Source organism: Schistocerca americana, chromosome 4, assembly GCF_021461395.2.
Source record: "Schistocerca americana isolate TAMUIC-IGC-003095 chromosome 4, iqSchAmer2.1, whole genome shotgun sequence".
Taxonomy (NCBI): domain Eukaryota; kingdom Metazoa; phylum Arthropoda; class Insecta; order Orthoptera; family Acrididae; genus Schistocerca; species Schistocerca americana.
In genome coordinates this window covers 250075332-250098368 of record NC_060122.1, presented here as the reverse complement: position 1 = coordinate 250098368, position 23037 = coordinate 250075332, and the positions used below count along the sequence as shown (strand labels likewise).

General features: G+C 42.9%; 1 protein-coding gene across 1 annotated transcript in view; it reads right to left on the bottom strand.

Annotated features, from left to right (window-relative positions):
* The window catches only part of LOC124613385 (sporozoite surface protein 2-like), a 40975-nt gene extending 35445 nt beyond the window's left edge, over window positions 1–5530 (bottom strand). The window contains exon 1 of the mRNA XM_047142088.1: window positions 5435–5530. Coding sequence (XP_046998044.1) covers window positions 5435–5530 — 96 coding nt within the window. The remainder of the gene's footprint in view (window positions 1–5434) is intronic.
* Between the last annotated feature and the right edge of the window lie 17507 nt (window positions 5531–23037).

Sequence of the window (23037 nt, the reverse complement as noted above, 5' to 3'; positions counted from 1 at the left end):
TCGTTGGATGTGGTTTCAAGATGACAGGGAATACCCTATGTATTTTTATTGTCCCTCAGATTAAAATTTAGTTACGTTACTTATTTCAAACATTGGTAGCTCCGTAGCGTGTCTGTGGATTTTCGTATCAACAGTAGTATACATGCTCCTGGTGATACCTGTAGTGGAATTTTGTAGTTAAAAAGGAGTAAGTAACAGACGACGTCGCACACGCACCCCCACGCCCCTCCGCTCCGTCTCGCTACCGCTGTCGTTATGTCCCGCACAAAGCAAGCCACCCACAAGTCCACCGGCGGAAAGGCGCCGCTCAAACAGCTCGCCACCAAGGCGGCGAGGAAGAGCGCGCACGCCACCGGCGGCGTCAAGAAGCTCCACGGCTACAGGCCCTGCACCGTCGCCCTGCGAGAAATCCGCCGCCACCGAAAGAGCACAGAGCTGCTCACCCGCAAGCTGCCCTTCCAGCGCCTAGTGCGCGAGATCGCCCAGGATTTGAAGACAGACCTACGCTTCCAGAGCTCCGCCGTCATGGCCCTGCAGGAGGCCAACGAGGCCTACCTCGTCCGCCTCAGCCATTAAGAAGAGACGATTGTTATTTTACTGACACTCCATGAGGATGGACAATGACCGACTAATAAAAAGAATATGGGGTTTCATCCAATCTAAGGAAACGAGGCCGAGATGGTTCGAAGAATGTGAAAAAGATCTTAGGCAGATTGGTACCTCAGAGAGAGAAATTCCTTAAAAGGAACAAATTTAGAAGATTGCTCAACAACTACCAAGGTGTTAAAATGGCACCAACGTCCAAAAAACGAGAGGACCCGCGTCCGAAGAACATAAACAGGCATTTCTTGGTGGGCTCAGAGGATGCTGGCAGGAAGTCAAAGCTGGAAAAAGAACAAGACCTAGACACTAACATGAAATTGTTTGTTACCACGCTATCCATAGAGGCTCATCTCGAAATAAAAAAAAAAACGGTTAAGTAGTGGTAGCAATTAACTGATTAGTGAAGTATATTTCAATGTGGCCCGTCGCGCATGATGTATCATGATCAATTTGTCTTGTCATCGCGTTGTCGAAAGAAAAACTGTAAGTTGTCTACTACACTACTGGCAATTAAAGTTGCTACATCACGAAAATGATGTGCTACAGACGCGAAATTTAACCAACAGGAAGAAGATGCTTTGATATCCAAATGATTAGCTTTTCAGGGCATTCACACAAGCTTGGCGCCGGTGGCGACACCTACAACGTACTCACATGAGGAAAGTTTCCAACCGATATCTAATACATAAACAGCAGTTAACCGGTGAAACGTTATTGTGATGCCCCCTGTAAGGGTGAGAAATGCGTACCATCATGTTTCCGACTTTGAAAAAGGTCAAAAAATGGTTCAAATGGCTCTCAGCACTATGCGACTTAACTTCTGAGCTCATCAGTCGCCTAGAACATAGAACTAATTAAACCTAACTAACCTAAGGACATCACACACATCCATGCCCGAGGCAGGATTCGAACCTCCGACCCTAGCGGTCGCTCGGTTCCAGACTGTAGCGCCTAGAACCGCACGGCCACTCCGGCCGGCGATAAAGGTCAGATTGTAGCCTATCACGATTGTGGTTTATCGTATCGTGACATTGCTGCTTGCGTTCGTCGAAATCCAATGACTGTTAGCAGAATATGGAATCGATGCGTTCAGGAAGGTAATACGGAACGTCGTGCTGGATCCCAACGGCCTCGTACCACTGGCAGTCGAGTGACAGGCATCTTATCCTTATGGCTGTAACGGATCGTGCAGCCACGTCTCGATCCCTGAGTCAACAGATGGGGACGTTTGCAAGACAACAGCCATCTGCCCGATCAGTTCGTCGACGTTTGCAGCAGCATGGACTATCAGCTCGGAGACCATGGCTGCGGTAACCCTTGACGCTGCATCACAGACAGGAGCGCCTGCGATGGTGTACTCAACGACGAACCTGGGTTCACGAATGGCAAAAAGTCATTTGTTCCGCTGAATCCAGGTTCTGTTTACAGCATCGTGACAGTCGCATCCGTGTTTGGCGACATTGCGGTGAACGGACATTGCAATCGTGTATTCGTCATCGCCGTACTGGCGTATCACCCGGCGTTATGCTATGGGGTGCCATTGGTTACACGTCTCGGTCACCTCTTGTTCGCATTGACGGCACTTTTAACAGTGTACGTTACATCTCAGACCCGTGGCTCTACCCTTCATTCGATTCCTGCGAAACCCTACATTTCAGCAGGATAATGCACGACCGCATCTTGCAGGTCCTGTACGGGACTTTCTAGATACAGAAAATGTTCGACTGCTGCCCTGGCCAACACATTCTCCAGATCTCTCACCAACTGAAAACGTCTAGTCATTGGTGGCCGAGCAGCTGGCTCGTCACAACACGCCAATCACAACACTTGATGAACTGTGGTATCGTGTTGATGCTGCATGGGCAGCTGTACCTGTACACGCCAACCAAGCTCTGTTTGGGTCGAGCGGTTCTAGGCGCTACAGTCTGGAACCGCGCGACCGCTACGGTCGCAGGTTCGAATCCCGCCTCGGGCATGGATGTGTGTGACGTCTTAGGTTAGTTAGGTGTAAGTAGTTCTACGTTCTAGGGGACTGATGACCTCAGCAGTTAAGTCCCATAGTGATCAGAAATATTTGAACTATTTGAACCAAGCTCTGTTTGACTCAATGCCCAGGCGTATCAAGGCCGTTATTACGGCCAGAGGTAGTTGTTCTGGATACTGATTTCGCAGGATCTATGCACCCAAATTGCATGAAAATGTAATCACATCTCAGTTCTAATGTAATATATTGTTCCAATGAATACCTGTGTATCATCTGCATTTCCCCTTGGTGTAGCAATTTTAATGGCCAGTAGTGTATTTAAATTATTACCTTGTAACACATGGTATTTCTGACTACCTCAAACTGTTTTGTGCGTGTTGATTTCAACACAAGATCCACTTAATTTTTTAACTGTAAGCACTGAATTCTTCTCACATCTTTCGTTGGAAGATAATCTTCTGGAGAAAAAACGATACCCGACGCCATGTCTGTCTATTGAGAAACCTTATGGAAAATTTGTATGACGCTTCCAAACACAATGGTACAATTCAAAAAAGTGGCTAAGTGGCAGCGTTGTAAGGAAAAAGCTTTTTGAATGGCGTAAGTGGGGAGTAGGTGAAGAGAGTAGTCAAACTTTCCTTTCGAAAGCTATAAAGAATGAATGTTGCATTTCACTTATTACAGCGGCTGTTAAATAGTCAGCTAGGTGCAGTAAGAACTGACAATGCTCTTTTAGATGCTACGGGACTGGAAGCTTTGAAACACTGCGCGAAGTTTGATCGAAACAGACGTATAATGAAGAGGCTTATTTCGGCTATATGCCTTTTAGCATGGCTAGAGTTAGCTCTTCGAGGTCGTGGCGGATCTGAGGTATCAGTAAAAAAAGAAAATCCTTTAAAACCCGAGTTCGAGTCTCGGTCGGGCACACAGTTTTAATCTGCCAGGAAGTTTCGAAACAACGGTTGTCTCACCTAGAAGTCAAATGAGTGTAATTTTTGGTTTTGTAAATAATGTATCATGAGAAATACAAGTGAAATTGATACGTGTTTATGACGTATCCAAAGACCAGAGTGCACAAGGCATAGACACTGTTTTATTGCAATTGCTGAGCAGTTGAAATATTGATTACAACAGATTAGTGTCCAAACATGCAACGGCTGCAGTGCAATGACAGCAAGAAATTACTGTGTATTCTACTGGCAAGCAAGCATATCCTCATGCCCTCTTTATTTATTGCTACGCACATCTATTGAACCTAGTCCTCCTCTATACTTGCAAAAATTACGCAAGTAAAAAATTTCCTATCAGGATTTCATGCATTTTAGTCGTTCTAGTAAAAGAAACGAACATCCGCGGGAAAGAGGATTTAAACTGCCAAGCCTTTGTGAAAATAGATGGAATTTTCATTCCCCACCATGACCCATGGACCTTTCCGTTGGCGGGGACGCTTGCGTACCTCAACGATACAGATTGCCGTACCGTAGGTGCAACCACAATGGAGGGGTATCTGTTGAGAGGCCAGACAAACGTGTGGTTCCTGAAGAGGGGCAGCAGCCTTTTCAGTAGTTGCAGGGGCAACAATCTGGATGATTGACTGATCTGGCCCTGTAACACTAACCAAAACGGCCTTGCTGTTTTGGTACCGCGAACGGCTGAAAGCAAGGGGAAACTACAGCCGTAATTTTTCCCGAGGGCATGCAGCTTTACTGTCATGGAGAGCTGCATCAAACCAGTCTCAGGACTGAAGACCACAACAACAACATCAACGACCCTGTACAAACCATTGTTCTTCAATACACAGACCTGCGAGCTGCACTTGATGATGTGATAAACAGTGAAGAGTGGGATGATAATTCTTTACACGACCAATTGGGCTAAATCGTACAATGGATGATCAAACTTTTCTTTTTCTACTGCAGCAGTACAATTCGATTTTCGAGCATACAATTATATTGTTTGACATATTGCAAAGCAAAACTTTGGAAACGGCATTACGGCTGTTGAACCATTAAGATGTGACGTAATTATTCAGAAATGCATAGTGGAGCCTTATGATTTCAGCACGATAATGTGAAATTAATTTTAACGAAACAGAAGAAGTAATTCAGAAACTGAGAAGGCTATAATTCGAAATACATAATTTACACTGTAGTAGTAAGTATGAAAAATAGATTCCGGGACTGTCATGAAACATATCTTACAGAACTTGTAAATAAGAAAAAGTTCTCAGGTTATAGTATTCCAAACAATTGCCCGATGTGAGAAGTTTAAAAACTATTTAAACTATATCGTTTCTATGACTGTGAAAAATTGATAGAAGAACTTTCGCTTGTTTACAGCAGTGAGGATAAACGTCTACAGCCTCTGGACCTCCTTAAATCCACTACAAACAATGGATTAAAAAACGTGTTCTCTAAATATGTGAAATTATTGTCGTTGGTTCTTGCAATTCATGCAACCACTACGTCTTGCAAAAGAAGCATGAATACATTAAAACGCGTTAAAACCTACCTTCGCAACATAATGTCAAATGATGGACTGTCACATTTGGGGATTTTGGTTGCACAGAGGGGAGATGTGAAAGTTTCAACCAAACGTCAGGAGTTCATATCTCGTGTTATCGATGTTTACGGCCAAAAAAAGGAACAGGACGACAGAACTAATTTATAAAAAGATGTAACGGTGAGTTACTGTGTGTTATACTTTTGTTAATGTATAGCTGTTTAATACTTTATGCATTTATTTATAACTATTTCAGTACTAATCTCGATCTTTGGGGATGGTTGATACTTCTCTGTCATTTCACATTCTCTGTTTCATTGCTTCCACTGTTGAAATCTTCTGCACTTTTTCACCTCGGTACGGCACTTGCTGCTTTGGGTCCTCGTCCTGACTTGGTTCAAGATGCACGAAGCTTCTTGGTTTTGGCTTCGTTGCAGCCATGTTACGCAATCACTAGAAAAGGAGATACCTATGACTTACGAATTGACAGACATCATTCTTCTGTAATACGTATTGGAACACCGTACAGTAGCTCCGTGCAGCGGACATGATTGCCAGGAAACGAGCTGGCTCCAAACACTCGCGATCATCGCTCGCGTCTTCTGTTTCAACAATGGAGATGCAGCCGCGGTAACCACGGAAACACTTGGTGCTAAGCCTGTGAACCGCTATGTTCGCCCTGCTCAGCGCTGCGCTTCGTGATTTAGCCGCCGGCCTTCTCTTCTGGTAAGTCGCCGCGAGCGTCTGCAGAGCCGCACGATTCGCAGTCTGACACTGTTAGGACAGCGCGCCGTCCGCCCCCCGGTAGTTGAGTGGTCAGCGCGACAGAATGTCAAGTCTAAGGATCCAGGTTCGATTCCCGACTGGGCCGGAGATTTTTCTCCGCTCAGGGACTGGATGTTCTGTTGTCCTAATCAACATCATTTCATCCCCATCGACGAGCAAGTCGCCGAAGTGGCGTCAAATCAAAATACTTGCACCCGGCGGACGGTCTACCCGACGGTAGGCCCTAGTCACATTTATTTAGCGTTCAGACTGCACAGTGCGCTGTTGCAGTCGCACAATTTGGCTGCAGATCATCAATAGTACAGCTGATAGGTCAAGGGCACTGTCCGATTCCACTCGCCGGCCGTGGTGGCCGAGCGGTTCTAGGCGCTACAGTCTGCAACCGCGCAACCGCTGCGGTCGCAGGTTCCAATCCTGCCTCGGGCAAGGATGTGTGTGTCCTTAGGTTAGTTAGGTTTAAGTAGTTCTAAGTTATAGGGGACAGATGACCTCAGAATTCAAGTTCCATTTTGCTCAGAGCCATCTGAACCTTTTTTTTTTTTTTTTTTTTTTTTTTTTTTTTTAAAATGCCACTCGTCGGCTTCGCCGAGTGACGTTCTGTGTGAGGTCATGAATTTACGTTGTGAAGGACGTGAGCTGTTATCTGTAGTTGCTTAGTAACTGGTGCGAACTGTACTGTTTATTCCAAACATGTAGCGAGTTGGAACGGCGTAGTTAGGCAGGAAAATGAATGCACCAATTACACTGTTCCTACAGAAGCAAGTAGCGATGGCACTTCTAATCTCTGTTCAACAAATATTTGGCTGTTCCTTCCAGTACATAGCAAGATTTCCGAGGATACAGTTAATCAGGAACCTAAGACCAAAGCTAAAATTATTGTGAATGAAACGATTAGCGAATCTAGGAATAATCATGTTTCTCACACATATTTGGTTGTTCTTCGAATGTGGTAGGTTTGTTTAGCGTGAGGTTAGGTAGGAACCTCAGAGCAGAGCTCTATTTATTGCGAGCGAAACGAGTAGTGATTAAATTAGTAATCTTGGTACTTACAAATTTTGTAGTGTTTTTCAGAATGTGACGTCATGAAGGTGCTGCATATTTGAAATGGACTGATTTGAAGCAGGCCTTTTATTGTTAGCGGTGGCGGTCTCTTGCGGTGTATGTTTGTGTTTATGATTTGATTTACAGTAAAGGTTTAGTTGAATGGGATCAAGTCTTTGGCAGTTGTGGTTTTTCTTTTTCGTGCTAGTTCTTATTTGCATTTTTTTAGGTACATACAAAGTCGATACAAACAGAATCCTTACAGGATCATGTGTCGTCTGTCTGTCTGTCTGTCTGTCCGTCCATCCGACTATCAAAACCTTTTTTCTCGGGAGCGGGCGGACGTACGATGTTGCAATTTGTGTCACATATTACGCTATACGGCCCCTTGTGGCCGTAAAAAAGTGAAGCTTCGTAGTCAACGCAGACAAAAGATACGTCCTATTACGTCACCAACACTGTGGAATAGCGATACGCAGAAACAAAGATGGCAGTAGTATCGCTCACACAAGTTTTAAAAGGGCAGTGCATCGACGGAGCTCTCATTTGTACCCAGGTGATTCATGTGGAAAGATTTCCGACGTGACTATGGCCGCTCGACGTGAATTAACTGACTTTGAACGGGAATGTCAGTGGAAGCTGGACGTGTTGGAAATTCCATTTCGGAAATCGTTAGGGAATTCAGTACCCCGCATTGTCAAGAACTTGCCGAGAATACTAAATTTGAGTCATTACCTCTCACCATGGACAACGCAGTGCCCGACGGCCTTCACTTAACTACCGAGATCAGCAGCTTTTGCGTAGGGTTTCCGTTGCTAATATACAAGCATCACTGTGTAAGAGAACTTCACGTTCCCTAAGGACGATAAAAATTTTATAGCTTAACCTACCCATTGTCATTATTGTTCGCGTTTGGTTTGAGGGACTTTCTGGACAATTCGAGAGCGAATGATTTGGCCAGCCTGATGGCCCATCGTGAAACCTATCGAATATTTGTGGGACACAACCTTGAGCACAGAATCCCTCTTACGATTACTACTTCGCAATTATGGGCGGTTCTAGAGGCAGCATGGCTCGGTATTTCTGCAGGGTCTTCTAACGGCTTGTTGAGTCCATGCCATTTAAGATACTGCACTACTCCAGGCAAAAGGACGTCCGGCACGGTATTAGGAGGGATCCCATGACTTTTGGTCACCTTAATGTATTTTGATACTCGCAGTCTCACTCATCAAAAACTACGAGGCATTTCGAGTCCACCTAGAATCATGAAATTTGGCAAGAAATAAAGTTTCGCAGTTCAAGTAAAGGGAAAAATCCGAAAATTGCGAGTTTATAACTATATCACACGAAAAAAAATCTCTTTGGTCTTTTCGTATCCAACTCTAATCTTGAAATTTAAACACGATTGAAAGTTTTGTCACTGTCAATGTCGGCAACGGGCAAATATCATTAAGGTCCTCGATTCTCGGATTTGACTAACTGTCTATACACGTAATTAAGTTTGTAGCGAACCCTCAGTGCGCTAGTCCCACACGCACCTGGCCAATTTTTTTTTAGATTGGATGTAATTCAAAAAATATAGCTAAATGTTTGCGATAAATTTCTGACCGTGTAAGGATCTTGCATTGAGAGCTGGAACTCAGGAAAATTGTCAGATGCGCGCAATCAGAACTTGCTGAAAACGCGCGGACGTAAATAGCAGCCACTAAGAAATGCTTTCGCGTGCTACTTACAGCAGTTCCAGCGAAGTTTCAAAGGGTAAAATGAGTAATTTCTTTAACGGTCACAAATGACTCATTTCAAAGTTTCTTCTGTGTAATTTTGACAATTGTTCTGTAGATATGCATATTATTCCCCCTGCTCAGCATGATTCTGCGACATCAGCTTGGTACTTACAGTCTCGTGAAAAAAACAGAGCTTTTTGTCTTTATGTATTTAAAGGCTTTCACATTATGTTTTTGAGAACATAAGTGAAGGGTACATACTCTTGCTCCTATGCACTTATTTATAGGATGAACGTGAAATGTACAGGAGGCATCTACTCCGATCACACTAGTTAAACGTTCAGACTCGACATTCTGACACTTCCTACGTAGGACGGCAACACGTAAAGAAGTAGTGTGTCAATCTGCTTTATCAATTCAGCACATAGTCGCGCGGTCTCAGGCGCCTTGTCACGGTCCGCACGGATTCCCCCTGTCGGAGGTTCGAGTCCTCCGTCGGGCATGGGTGTGTGTGTTGTCCTTCGCATAAGTTAGTTTAAGGTTGATTAAGTAGTCTGTAAGCTTAGGGACTGATGACCTCAGTAGTTTGCTCCCATAAGACCTAAAAAAAAGAACAAAAAAAAAAAAGAAAAATCCAGCACTTGCTGTGAAACTACATCGATTCGTTACATGTGTACAGTTGGAATGATTGTACTCGATTGTGATTACTCAAAGCAAAACAGCATTTACGATGTCAAAAAGACGCTGTGTGTTGGTCACAAGTACAAACATGATTATGAAGAAATTATAATACCAATGCCTAGCTGATGTGAAATCAAACGATTTTTCAGGTACTTGGGACGCTACATATTCAATATCAGTAATAGATACACAGCTACCCCATTTCATTGTTAATAGTTCTGATCTTTTCAATTTAAGCGTTTCCGTAAGATCGCAACTCAAGGACAACCTAGCAGTTTCCCGGTAAATGGTGCCAACATCGTGTCAGAGTGCACTAAAAATGTAGTTTAGGCACAAAACGTCGTTTTGCAAACATAGACACGTTACTGACAACTTCAGATGCTTCATTATGTGCGCTCCTCGTCAAATTTGATGCTACATTTCGGCGATGTGTTTACCGTATTCTGTCATACACTGTATGGAGTTGGAAATATCGTTGGAAAGCCCCAAAAATTGTTTAGTGTCTTCAGTTTCCATTTAAGGGAGAATCATTCTGGAAAGCTCAGTGAGACGTCGTCGTTCATGAATAATGCTATAATAGCACTTGGATACCACTGTTATAAAATTACGATTAGTAAGAGAATAGTGGTGAAATGGGGAATAATTCATAATTATAAATAAGCTCACACTATACGTTCTTTTGATGATTTTGGAATGCATACCGCACAACTACGCTCACAGTCGGGAAGACTGTGTATCGCCAGGAACACCTCCGAAGATGTTGAACGCAGCTCTGGACGAAACGTCAGGATCCGAAAAGTTTCTTAGATCACGGCCGTACAACCCTGAAAACTTACCAGCAACTCTCGCATGAAATATTTCTCAGGCTTCATTCTAGTTAATGGACTCAATGAACGCTAATGCTGAAGTTTAGTCTAAGCAGAAGTGGACCATGGCTGGAGTGGGGTTCTATAATAGCCTTCGCTCGTTCTACAATTTCTTATAGCCAGCAAGTAGGCCTAAAATAACTACGGCGATGCTTAAAGTACGAGCTAAAGTGTCTCTGGAATCTAATTCGATCGAGTGTCGAAGATAGAGTAACCGCGTATAAATTATTCGAAATAAAATGAAACGTAACGGTACCAGAGGTAGCTGCTTCCGCTTCTATACCTAAACCAAATCCGCAAACCTACCTGGCAGACAGTGGAGTAGTGTGCTTCTGATAACACTATCAAACCTCACCCTTCACCCTCCCACCCATCCCTAACGAGTTCTGCTCCATTGTTAAGTGTGGGGAAATTGTCTGCAAACCTCCGTTTGAACTCTCTTAGTGGTCATTTTGCGAGATGTATTCTTCTTGGAACATAAGCTCTCGGAATTTCAAAGATAAAATTATCCACTTTGCAAGACACCTCTGTTGGTGTTTTTTAAGCATCTCCGTAAAGCTTGCGACTTGGTCAACGAATCCTAACCCAACGAAAGGAGGAAGATTAGTGTTTAACGTCCTGTCAACAATGCAGACGGATTACGAAAGGATGAGGAAGGAAATCGGTAGTGTCCTTTTCGAGAGACCCGTCCCAGTATTTGGCTGGAGCGATTTAGAGAAATCTCCTAAAATCTAAATCTAAATGGGTGGAAGGGGATTTGAACCGTCGACATCCCACATGAGAGTCCAGTGTACTAACTGCTGTGCCGCTGCACTCTGTCCTAATGACATGAGCCGCTCTCGTTGGAGCTTCTGTATCACGTTTTACTAGACCCACCCTGATAAGATTCAAAGACCAATGATCAACCGAGCGAGGTGGCGCAGTGGTTAGCACTCTGGACTCGCATTCGGGAGGACTACTGTTCAATCCAGCGTCAGGCCATCCTGATTTAGGTTTTCCATGATTTCCCTAAAATCGCTCCAGGCGAATGCCGGGATGGTTCCTTTGAAAGGGCACTGCTGATTTCCTTCCGCATCCTTCCCCAATCCGATAAGACCGATGACCTCGCTGTTTGGTCTCTTCCCCAAACAACCCAACCCGCAATGATCAATACTCGATATTCCGTCGAAAGCTTGTTTCTTATGCCACTTCTTTCGTAGATGAATTACAGTTTCTTAAGTTTCTTTCAATTAATCTCTGTGTGTTACCCGCTTTTTCCTACTGTTAGCTATACGTCATTGTTCTAATTTAGGCCTCTTCAGACGGTTAATCCTAGGTACTTCCGCCTGTTACTGTTTCCTGTGATTTATTGCCAGTATATTAATGGAACAGTAATGGATCTCTTTGTTTATTATTAAGCAGTGCATTAGAGTTACTTAAATTAAGGCTCAACAGCCAGTCCAATCACCACTCGTCGATCCTCTGGAGTTCTTCTTGGATTTATGTAATCTTCACCTGGTGGGTAAGAGCATCATCCGCGAAAACCGTACTGGATCATTCGTATGTATCGAAATGGTAATTGCCCCATACACTCTCTTGGGTTACTTTCGGCATTTCCTTTATTTCTTTTAAGAATAACGTGTCGGATTCTGCCTACAAGGAAGTCTTGTATCCGATAATAAATGATGTTCGGTATTCGGTGAGCTCATATTTTATTCACTAATTACTTCCGAAATTACTTCACCATCTTTCATTCCGTTCCTTTAAAAACGACGTATTGAATATTCTATCTGAAAGGAAGTCCTGAGCCGGCCGGAGTGGCCGAGCGGTTCTAGGCGCTTCTGTCTGGAACAGCGCGACCGCTACGGTCGCACGTTCGAATCCTGCCTCGGGCATGGATGTGTGTGATGTCCTTAGGTTAGTTAGGTTTAAGTAGTTCTAAGTTCCAGGGAACTGATGACCTCAGCTGTTAAGTCCCATAGTGCTCAGAGCCATTTGAACCATTTGAAGTCCTGATACCAGTTACAAATCGGATTCGAAACTGTTTAAGCTCTTATTTTGTTCACTGATTGTAAGTACGGAACTATATCGAATTTGTTACGAAAACCAACAAACTCGGCATAAACCTGGGCGCCGTTGTGGACTCTATTGTAAATCTCGTAGACGAACAACCTAAGGTTAGTTTCTGAGAGTTCTTTTTCTGAATCTATGTCAATTACCACAGAGGAGATTTTCGTTGTCCAAGAAGGTCACAATTAGTCCAAATAAAACATGATCCACAATTTTACAACAGAATGACGTCAGCCATAGAATTCTATAATTATACGCCCGTATCCGACAACCTTCTTGAAAACGCGGTATGACCTGCACTTTCTCCTGGTCGCTTGATAGCCTTCGCTGTCGTTCGACATACGATGCATTGACGCTAAGAGCGAAGTAAGTTCTTGTTTATAATCTCTCTATGGGATGATTGAAAGGAGGAACTATATTTTGATTTTCTACAGTAAAACAGTTCCCAAAAAACTGAATTCTGCATCTCTGATTTCTCTCTATCATATTCCGTTCGGTGCTAATCTGTCCCTGAACGGTTGAATACATCCATTTTCTGATTTTACGTAACTCCAAGACTTCTTCAGGTTTCTAGTCGGATAGTCAGGCAGGATTTCTTCTTACTTTTAGACAGCAGAAGCAGACAGAGGAACAGACCTCTGGCGCAGAGACTCCCGTCAATAGCAATACGACGCAGGAGACAATGCATGGCTGACCTCAGTCCGCTCCGCGAAAGTAGGCTTGCTGAATATCATCCCTGTTAAGTGTGTGTCCCATTAATGACTCGACCCTGTAGTGATTGAAGACTAGACCAAGGCAGATGGAGGCTCACACGAAAGAGATGAGTTTGGTTCTACATCTGTAACTGCATCAACATCAGCACTCAGCCACTGTGAGGTGTTTGAAGGTGGACACACGATGTATCCTCCGGTGATACAATGGCAAGCGGTGAAGAGAAATAAAAGATCGTCAGTGCCCATGTCTATGTGCCCAATTCCGTCTCGTATTACTTTTGTCGTCATTATGCAAGGTTGAAGCATTCAGAAGGTTCCTTAGCTCGTGTCGGATCTCTTAATGTTCAGAACAAGGGCCTCCTAGATGTATAGTGCGTTACTGAGCACTTCTGCGACGCTCTTGCTCTGACTTAACAAATCTGTGACGAAATCCGATACTTTTCTTTGAACCTTTTCTGTATCTTCTGGTAATCCAACCAAATCAAATGAACAACCCAACAATTGTTGTAACTTGAATTTTGAAAGCGACTTCCTCCGTAAGTACATTTCACAGTCTTAGAGATCTTCTGAATAAGCCTTCGCCACGATTTGATTTATGTGTTTTTAAAATTTTGCATCTGTCTAGAGCAAGGGATCCCAAACATTTAGTCTGACGTAACCCTTTCAGAATCCAGGTCCTTTGATTCAAAACCTTGTTTCTTCTTATTCTTTCGTTTCACCCTGTTTGTGGTTCGCTGGAGCAATCATTTCTTTGCGCGTTGTTATTTTCTTAGGGCCCAGTATTTTTTCAATCTTTCTGATCTCCTTTTCCTCTCTTCTTCCGAGACGCAATGTTTGGACTTTTGTGTAGATTTGTCTTGGAAGCTTATATTTTCATCTTTAGTAATTAATTTAGCTGTTCGATCAATAAGTAAATTTTCTGAAGTCTTTAATTCTACTAGGTCTTTCTCAATTTCTTTAAACCAGTTGGGTGTCGTTTTGCGGTTACGGAAAAAGTCAAAGATTTGTTTAGTTAATCTGTTGGAATTCATTCTGAGAAGATAAAAATTTATCTTCCTTTTTCGCATAGTATCTGAAAGTTTTTCAGTTTTCTTGTAAAGAGTTTCATTTTTGATGTATATAATCGTATTGTCTTGAAATTTTGGTCCTATGATTTTTCTTAAAATTTTTCTTTCCCTTACACAAGTTTCTCCATTTGGCCTTGGAAATTCATCTTTAGTGTTTCTGCTGCATACAGTGCTTCTGGCATAACCACTCTCTTGTAATGTGTGATTTTGAACCCCATGAAAGTGAATTTTTGTTGTATGTATTTTTTGTTAGTTGGAAGGCCATATCAAGTTTATTTTTCCTGGAGTCCATTGCTTTGCTTTCCCCAACGTTCCAACTAATCCATTCTCCGAGATATATGAATTCTTTTAGTATTTCAATCTTTTGCTCTTGGACTTTCAGGTATTTGCATGAATGCTTGATGTTTGTCAATATCTTAGTTTTTCCAAAGGAGATGTGAAAACCTATTTTAGCTGCTTGTTTCTTTAGTTCAAGGATTTGCTTCCGTGCTTCTTCCTTTGTTTCAGCAAACAGGGCCAAATCATCTGCAAAAACTATGCAATTTACTTTATGGTTCTTCTTTGTGCAACCCAGTCTTATACCACTCTCAATATTAGTGTTCCATTCTCTGACTACTTTCTCAAGCGCACAATTGAACAGCAACGGTGAGAGCCCATCCCCCTGTCGCACTCCCGTTTTTATTTCAAAGGGTTCCGATAATTTGCCCATAAATTTAACTTTCGAATATGTATTTGTAAGGGTCGCTTTTATAATATTAGTTGTTTTTTTATCAAAACCCATTTCTTTCAGGACTGATAATAGAGATTCTCTATCAATCGAATCATATGCTTTTTTTAAATCAATGAAGAAGATTACATACGTCTTTGCCCTTGATGTTTGGTATGCCACGATGTTTTTGAGGTTTAGTATCTCATCCGAACATGATCTACCCTTTCTAAAACCTCCCTGGTATTCCTCGATTTGTGGGTCCAATTGTGGCTCTGCCCTGTTCAAAAGGACTTTAGAAAGAATCTTGTATGTTACATCCAGCAGTGATATTCCTCTGTAATTGTTGAGGTCTGTCTTCAAACCGTTGTTGTGGATAGGGTGGATGAGAGCTCTTCTTCATTCTGTGGGGACCTCTTCTTCTTTCCAGATTTTATCGAAAACACACCGAACGGATTTAATTGCATTTTTGTCAGCCTTTTTCCACAGTTCGGTCACTATTTGGTTTTCTCCGGACGCTTTGTTGTTTTTAAGTTCTGAAATGACCTTCTGTAGTTCTTCAGTCGTCGGAGGTTCTCAATCCGGCTTCTCATTCTTATTTGGGATAGATTCAAATTTTTCAAAGGTGGGTTCACAATTCAAGAGTTTCTCAAAGTAGCCTGCTAGTATTTTGCAATTTTCCTTGTTATTGTGAGTGATGGTCCCATTTACATCTCGAAATTGGAAGTTGGCTGCTTTGTATCTTGATAACCTTTGTTTGAAAGTTCTGTAAAAGCTTCTTGTGTTGTTTTTAGCAAATTCTTCATCCATTTTGAGGAGAGTTTTGTTTTCATGTGTCTTCTTAATCCTTTTTTTATTTTTATCTACCAGTTTTCAAACTGTAATGAAATTCAATCTCCTTTCTTCTGTTTTCTGTGACTGACAGTTTTGTCATGCCTGTTTTCTTGTTTCAATGAGGGCATCGCATTCCAATGACCACCAGGCACGTTTTTTACTTTTTATGTCAGGTGCTATCCGTTCGGGTCTAGTAATGAGGTTTTCTTTGATATCCTCCCAGCTTTTTATCTGAATGGTTTCTGTTGCTTTTGTGAAATCATCTGATTTTAATATCTATCCCGTGCTGTACTTCCGACCCTTAATTTGTTTCGTGCTGCGTTTCCTGTTTGGGATGACTTTGAACTTAATTGTAGAAAGATAGTGATCAGAATCCAAGTTTACACCCCAGAGTACCTTAACATTCATGTTTTCTTTGTTGGAAATCTTCTTGATTGCCACATGATGAAGTTGAAATTCCCCAACGCTACGATTTGGGGATATCCACGTCTTTTGTCTTCGTGGTAGTTTCTTCAAAGCTGTTGATTTAAGAATTGAATTGTGAGCTTGGCGAAGTTCTATTAGCCTTACACCATTTCTCTTTGTTCTCTTGTGTGCAGGATAGTCTCCAAATATTTTCTTATATCTTTTTCTTCACTAATCTGTGCATTAAAGTCTCCAAAAGGGATGATGATGTTTTTATCTGGAATTTTCTGAATAATGTCATCTAGATGATTCCAAAAGGCCTATGCTTCTTCTTTGTTTTTCCTGCTATCCTCATTTATAGGGGCATGTGCATTGATAATTGTGTAGATTTAGTTTAGGCTTGTGAATGTAAGACCTTGTTTAGTTTGAAGGTTAATAAAAAATTTTAAAATGAGGAAAACTTGTTTTATCTTCAATTATGTCAATTTTAAATCGTAAATAATGATACAGAAAACAAAATACATTTTAAAAAGTAATTAGTATCGTCAAAGAGTCGAAGAACAATAATGGCATGTTATTAATACATTTCGAGGAGCGCTTGTTCACTTGCAGCGGATCGCCAGGGCATCGCGGAGCACAGTTTGAGGAATCCTGCTCTAGAGCAACGTTGCTCGCTACTTGATGGTTCCGAGTGACTACTACGACGGAACATCAGCTTGGAGTCAAAGATACAGGCCTTTCTCCAATTTGCGGCCTTTACGTTTTACTTCTCTATCTTTTAACTAAAGAGTTAGGGAACAGTATTTTCCGCAAGTGTCAGCATCATCAAGTCAAAATTTATTTCATAACTCTTTTGTCATGACGTGAGCTTTCTTTACACAAATATATCGTCTGTGCCTAAGACCACTAAAAACTTCGACTGCCGGTTCCTGTATATATAGTGAGGTCCATTGATGGTGACTGGGCCAAATATCTCACGAAATAAGAATCAAACGAAGCAACTGCAAAGAACGAACCTTGTCTAGCTTGAAAGGGGAAACCAGAAGGCGCTGTGGTTGGCCCACTAGATGGCGCTGCCATAGGTCAAACGGATATCAACTGCGTTTTTTAAAATAGGAACCCCCATTTTTTATTACATATTTCTGTAGTACGTGAAGAAATATGAATCTTTTTGGTGGAACACTTTTTTCGCATTGTGGTAGATGGCGCTGTAATAATCACATATGGCTCACAATTTTAGACGAACAGTTGGTAACAGGTAGGTTTTTTAAATTAAAATACAGAACGTACGTACGTTTCAACAATTTATTTCGGTCGTTCCAATGTGATACATGTACCTTTGTAAAGTATCGTTTCTGAGAACGCATGCTGTTACAGCGTGACTACCTGTAAATACCACATTAATGCATTAACTGCTCAAAATGATGTCCGTCAACCTCAATACATTTGGCAAGACGTGTAATGACATTCCTATCAATAGCAAGTAGTTCGGCTTCCGTAATATTCGCGCATGCATTGACAATGCGCTGACGCATGTTGTCAGGCGTAGTCGGTGGATCACGATAGCAAATATCCTTCAACTTGACCCACAGAAAGAAATCCGGGGACGTCAGATCCGGTGAACGTGCTTCGACGACCAATCCAACTGTTTTGAAATATGCTATTCAATACCGCATCAACCGCACGCGAGCTATATGCCGGACATCCATCATATTGGAACTACATCGCCATTCTGTCATGCAGTGGAGCATCTTGTAGTAACATCGGTAGAACATTGCGTAAGAAATCAGCATATATTGTACCATTTAGATTGCCATCGTTAAAATGGGGGCCAATTATCCTTCCTCCCATATTGCCGCACCATACATTAACCCACCAAGGTCGCTGATGTTCCATTTGTTGCAGCCATCGTGGATTTTCCGTTACCTAATAGTGCATATTATGCCGGTTTACGTTACCCCTGTCGGTGAATGACGCTTGGTCGCTAAATAGAACGAGTGCAAAAAATCTATCATCGTCCCATAATTTCTCTTATGCCCAGTGGCAGAACTGTACACGACGTTCAAAGTCGTCGCCATGCAATTTCTGGTGCATAGAAATATGGTACGGGTGCAATCGATGTTGATGTAGCATTCTCAACACCAACGTTTTTGAGATTCCCGATTCTGGTGCAGTTTGTCTGCTACTGATGTGATGTGCGGATTAGCCGCACCAGTAGCTAAAACACCTACTTGTGCATAATCATTTGTTGCAGGTCGTGGTTGAAGTTTCACATGTGGCTGAACACATCCGGTTTCCTTAAAAAACGTAACTTTGCGGCAAACTGTCCGGACTCGTGGGTAATGTCGTCCAGGATACCTAGCAGCATACATAGCACACACCCGTTGGGCATTTTGATCACAATAGCCATACATCAACACGATATCGACCTTTTCCGGAATTGGTAAACGGCCCATTTTAACACGGGTAATGTATCACAAAGCAAATACCGTCCGCACTGGTGGAATGTTACGTGATACCACGTACTTATACGTTTGTGACTGTTACAGCCCCATCTATCGCATGAGAAACAAGTGCTCCAACTAAAACATTCATATGTCTTCATGTACTACTTGAATATGTAATAAAAAATGAGGATTCCTACTCAAAAAAACGTAGTCGATATCCGTTTGACCTATGGCAGCGCCATCTAGCGGGGCAATCATAGCGCCATCTGGTTTGCCCCTTCAAGCTAGACGAGTTTCGTTCTATGTAGTTTTTTCGTTAGATGCTTATTTCGTGATATATGTGGCCCGGTCACTTTCAATGGACCAATGGACCATGTTAAAAAAACAGAACACATTAAACGAATATAGATTGGACGTTCATGTTCACAGGATACGTACATTAGTATGTTCTGCAGAAATGGTTAGCATTTGAACTATGTTGGCCCACTGGTTCAAGTTCGACAGCGATATCGCGGTGCAAAACCACCTACAGTAGAGCGTCGATTATCCGACAGTTGGTCAACCGAACGACCGCTTAAACCGAATTGTGTACTCGCTCGCACCTGTTACCCTCCCACCCTACCGTCCATCATCCCCCTCACTCCCAAACCAAGTTTCCCACAGTAGTCGCCGCACTGGGCCACCGCTGGCGGAACATTGCTTCTAATGGGGCCTTCACAAGGCGCTGCTGACTGACCAAGCCGCCAGTCGCTGTGTTTCAACAATCAGCACACTTCTGTCGGCTTCGCACTGGCAGTAGATGTAGCGGCAGTATCAAAGCAGTTCACAGCAACAGCTGCGCCAGCTTAGAGTTGAGGCGTGCGGCTCCACGCAGTTTAAAGCATTGCGCGCCCCCAAGAAGAGCTTCTCAGTCACCTTCTGTTCTATGTTACGACCACTTATGTGCTGCTACGTGAAGAAGTGAACTTGACGATACAAAATGCTTAATTGTAAACGTGTTGTCCTTTCTATGAGGGACACGTACGAGATTACTAAAAGGTTGGAAGACGGTGAATCTGCAACCACTTTATCCAAAGAGTACAAGGTGGGGAAGTCGACAATTACGGATATAAAAAAACAAAAGACGAGCATAGCAAATTTTATAGCTATGCTTGATTCTACTGATGGATCAACAAGCCGTAAAACTATGAAGCTCCACTAACACAGATCTAGATGATGCTGTTTACAAGTGGTTTAAACAAAAGAGGTCAGAAGGGAAACCTAACTCAGGTCCCATTCTGTACAGTTCGATTATCCGAACAAACAAGTTTTCCAAACACCCATGTCCCGCAATTACATCGGATAATCGACGCTCGACTGTACTTGTAAAATATGTCGGCGGCTCTCGTTGTCGCTATAAACCGAAGGCAATGGATCAGTGTGACTTGGGCAGAAGTGCAGGATTCCTCATAGACGTATGCGCGGCCCTTACTGTCAGATCAGTGAGTTTGAAAGAGGGCGCATTACTAGCATGAGAGAATGTAATGCATCCATCCGGGAAATTGCTGACTGTGTGGGACGAAGTATTTGGACATTGCAATGGCAGTGTGCAGAATGGATCACGGTAGGCCGTAGAACACGACTTGATGGGCCAGGTCGCACCACCCGGAGCACCCCCTGAGAAGATCGACTCCTCATCCGAATGGCACTGCAGGGCAGATCTGCGTCCTGCTCGAAACTGGCGCAACAGTGGGACAGCGTAACACATCGCGCGCTATCAGTCGGTTGCCATTTATTGCGGCGGGTTACGCGCGCGTTGTCCACTTTTCCACCTGCCTTTGACGAATGTGCAGCAACATGCTAGACGGCAATGGTGATGGCAGATTGACGCACTTCTTATCGTGTTCCCGTCCTCCGTACGGTATTCCTTGTACCGACGTCACTGGCGAGGTAAATACACTACCGCCCATTAAAACTGCTACACCAAGAAGAAATGCACATGATAAACGGGTATTCATTGCACAAATATATTATACTGCAACTGACATGTGATTACATTTTCACGCAATTTGGGTGCACAGATCCTGAGAAATCAGTATCCAGAACAACCACCTCTGGCAGTAATAACGGCCTTGATACGCCTGGGCTTTGAGTCAAACAGAGCTTGGATGGCGTGTACAGGTACAGCTGCCCATGCAGCTTCAACACGATACCACAGTTCATCAAGAGTAGTGAGTGGCGTATTGTGACGAGCGACTTGCTCGGCCACCATTGACCAGACGTCTGTGTCCAGAAAGGATCGTACAGGACCTGCAACATGCGGTCGTGCATTATCCTGCTCAAAAGTGGGGTTCCGCAGGGATCGAACGAAGGGTAGAACCACGGATCGTAACACATCTCAAATGTAACGTCCACTGTTAAAAGAGCAGTCAATCCGAATAAGAAGTGACCAAGACGTGTAACCAATGGCACCCCATAGCATCACGCCGGATGATACGCCAGTTTGACAATGACGAATATACGCTTCCAATGTGCGTTCACGACGATGTCGCCAAACATCGATGCGACCATCATGATACTGTAAACAGAACCAGGATTCATCCGAAAAAAATGATGTTTTGCCATTCGTGCACCCAGGTTCGTCGTTGAGTACACCATCGCAGGCGCTCCTGTCTGTGATGCAGCGTCAAGGGTAACCGCAGCCATGGTCTCCGAGCTATTAGTCCATGCTGCTGCAGACGTCATCGAACTGTTCGTGCAGATGGTTGTTGTTTTGCAAATGTCCCCATCTGTTGACTCAGGGATCGAGACGTGGTTGCACGATCCGTTACATCCATGAGGATTAGATACCTGTCATCTCGATTGCTACTGATACGAGGCCGGCGTTCCGTATTACCCTCCTGAACCCACCGATTCCATATTCTGCTAACAGTCATTGGACCTGGACCAACGCGAGCAGCAATGTCGCGATACCATAAACCGCAATCGCGATAGGCTACAATCCGGCCTTTACCAAAGTCGGAAATGTGATGGTACGCATTTCTCCTCCTTAACGAGGTATCACAACAACGTTTCACCAGGCAACGCCGGTCAAGTACTGTTTATGTATGTGAAATCGGTTGGAGACTTTCCTCATGTCAGCACGTTGTAGGTGTCGCCACCGGCGCTAACCTTGTGTGAATGCTCTGAAAAGCTAATCATTTGCATATCACAGCATCTTCTTGCTGTCAGTTAAATTTCGCGTCTGTAGCACGTCATCTTCGTGGTGTAGCAATTTTAATGGCCAGTTGTGTATATATAATAACGGTTGTCTCACAAGTTTGTGTGTTGAATATTTGAGACTAGAAAAAAATATCATCCGCTGAATCATGAGGTAGCAAGGGCAAGAATAGAGCCAGAACCATCGCACAATCAACTTAACAGGTCATGCATCCGAGTTGAAGACACGAATAATACACAGAAGAAAGGAAAAAAGATTCGGGGGACTGTTTGTTATATGATGATCAGCTTGACTTTCTGAAAGTTGAAGGTACTACAGACGCAGTTTTCACGTTGTGATTGATAATGGAAGGAATGCTAAAGAAAAATCAAGTCACGTTCACAGCCTTTGTTGACCTAGAAAAAGAGTTCGACAATGTAAAATGGTGCAAGATGTTAGACATTCGAAGGAAAATAGAAGTAAGCCTTAGGGAAAGACAGGTAATATACAACTTGTACAAAAATCAAGCGGGAACGATAAGTATGGAAGACTGGGAACGAAGTTCCCTGATTAAAAAGGGTGGAAGACAGGGATGAAGTCTTTCGCCACTACCGCACACTCATTTCATGGAAGATGCAATGACGGAAACAAAAGAAAGGTTCAAAAGTAGGATTAAAATTCATGGTGCAAGGATATCAGTGATAAGATTCGCTGACGACGCTGCGGTCCTCAATGAATGTGCAAAAGTATTTCAGGATTTGCTGAAATGAGTTAACAGTCTAATGACCACACGTAATTGAGATTAGCCGTAAACTAAAAATGAAAACTGGGGACCACGAAGCAGCCGAAGTCAACGAAATATGCTGTCTTTGAAGCAGAAACACACATGACGTACGAAGCAAGAAGTACGTAAAGATCATACTATCGCAGGCTAAATAGACGTTCTTGGGCAAAAGAGACCAAAACTTGCTCAAATACAAGCCTTAATTTGAAGGAGGAATTTTTGTGAATATTCGTTTATAGCACTACATTGTATGAATTGTGGCGAAACCAAAAAAAAAAAGAATCGAAACATCTGAGATGTGGTGCAGACTGTTGAAAACCAGGCGGACTGATAGGATAAGGAATGAGAAGATTCTCCGGAGAATCGGTGTTGAAAAGAACATATGCGTAACACTGACAACAAGAAGGAATACGATGGTGGAATTAGTGTTAAGACATCAAGGAATTACTTCCATGCTGCTCGAGGGAACATGAGAGGGTAAAAACCTTAAGGAAAGAAAGAGAATATAATACGTCCAACAAATAATATGAGAACTTTAGGCGCAAGTGCAACTCTGATATGAATGATCAGGAGAGGAAATTGTACTGGCTCGTATCAAACCATTCAAAAGACTGATTACACACAACAAAGACTTATAAGAGTTTTGGTGTATCTTTATAATATACAG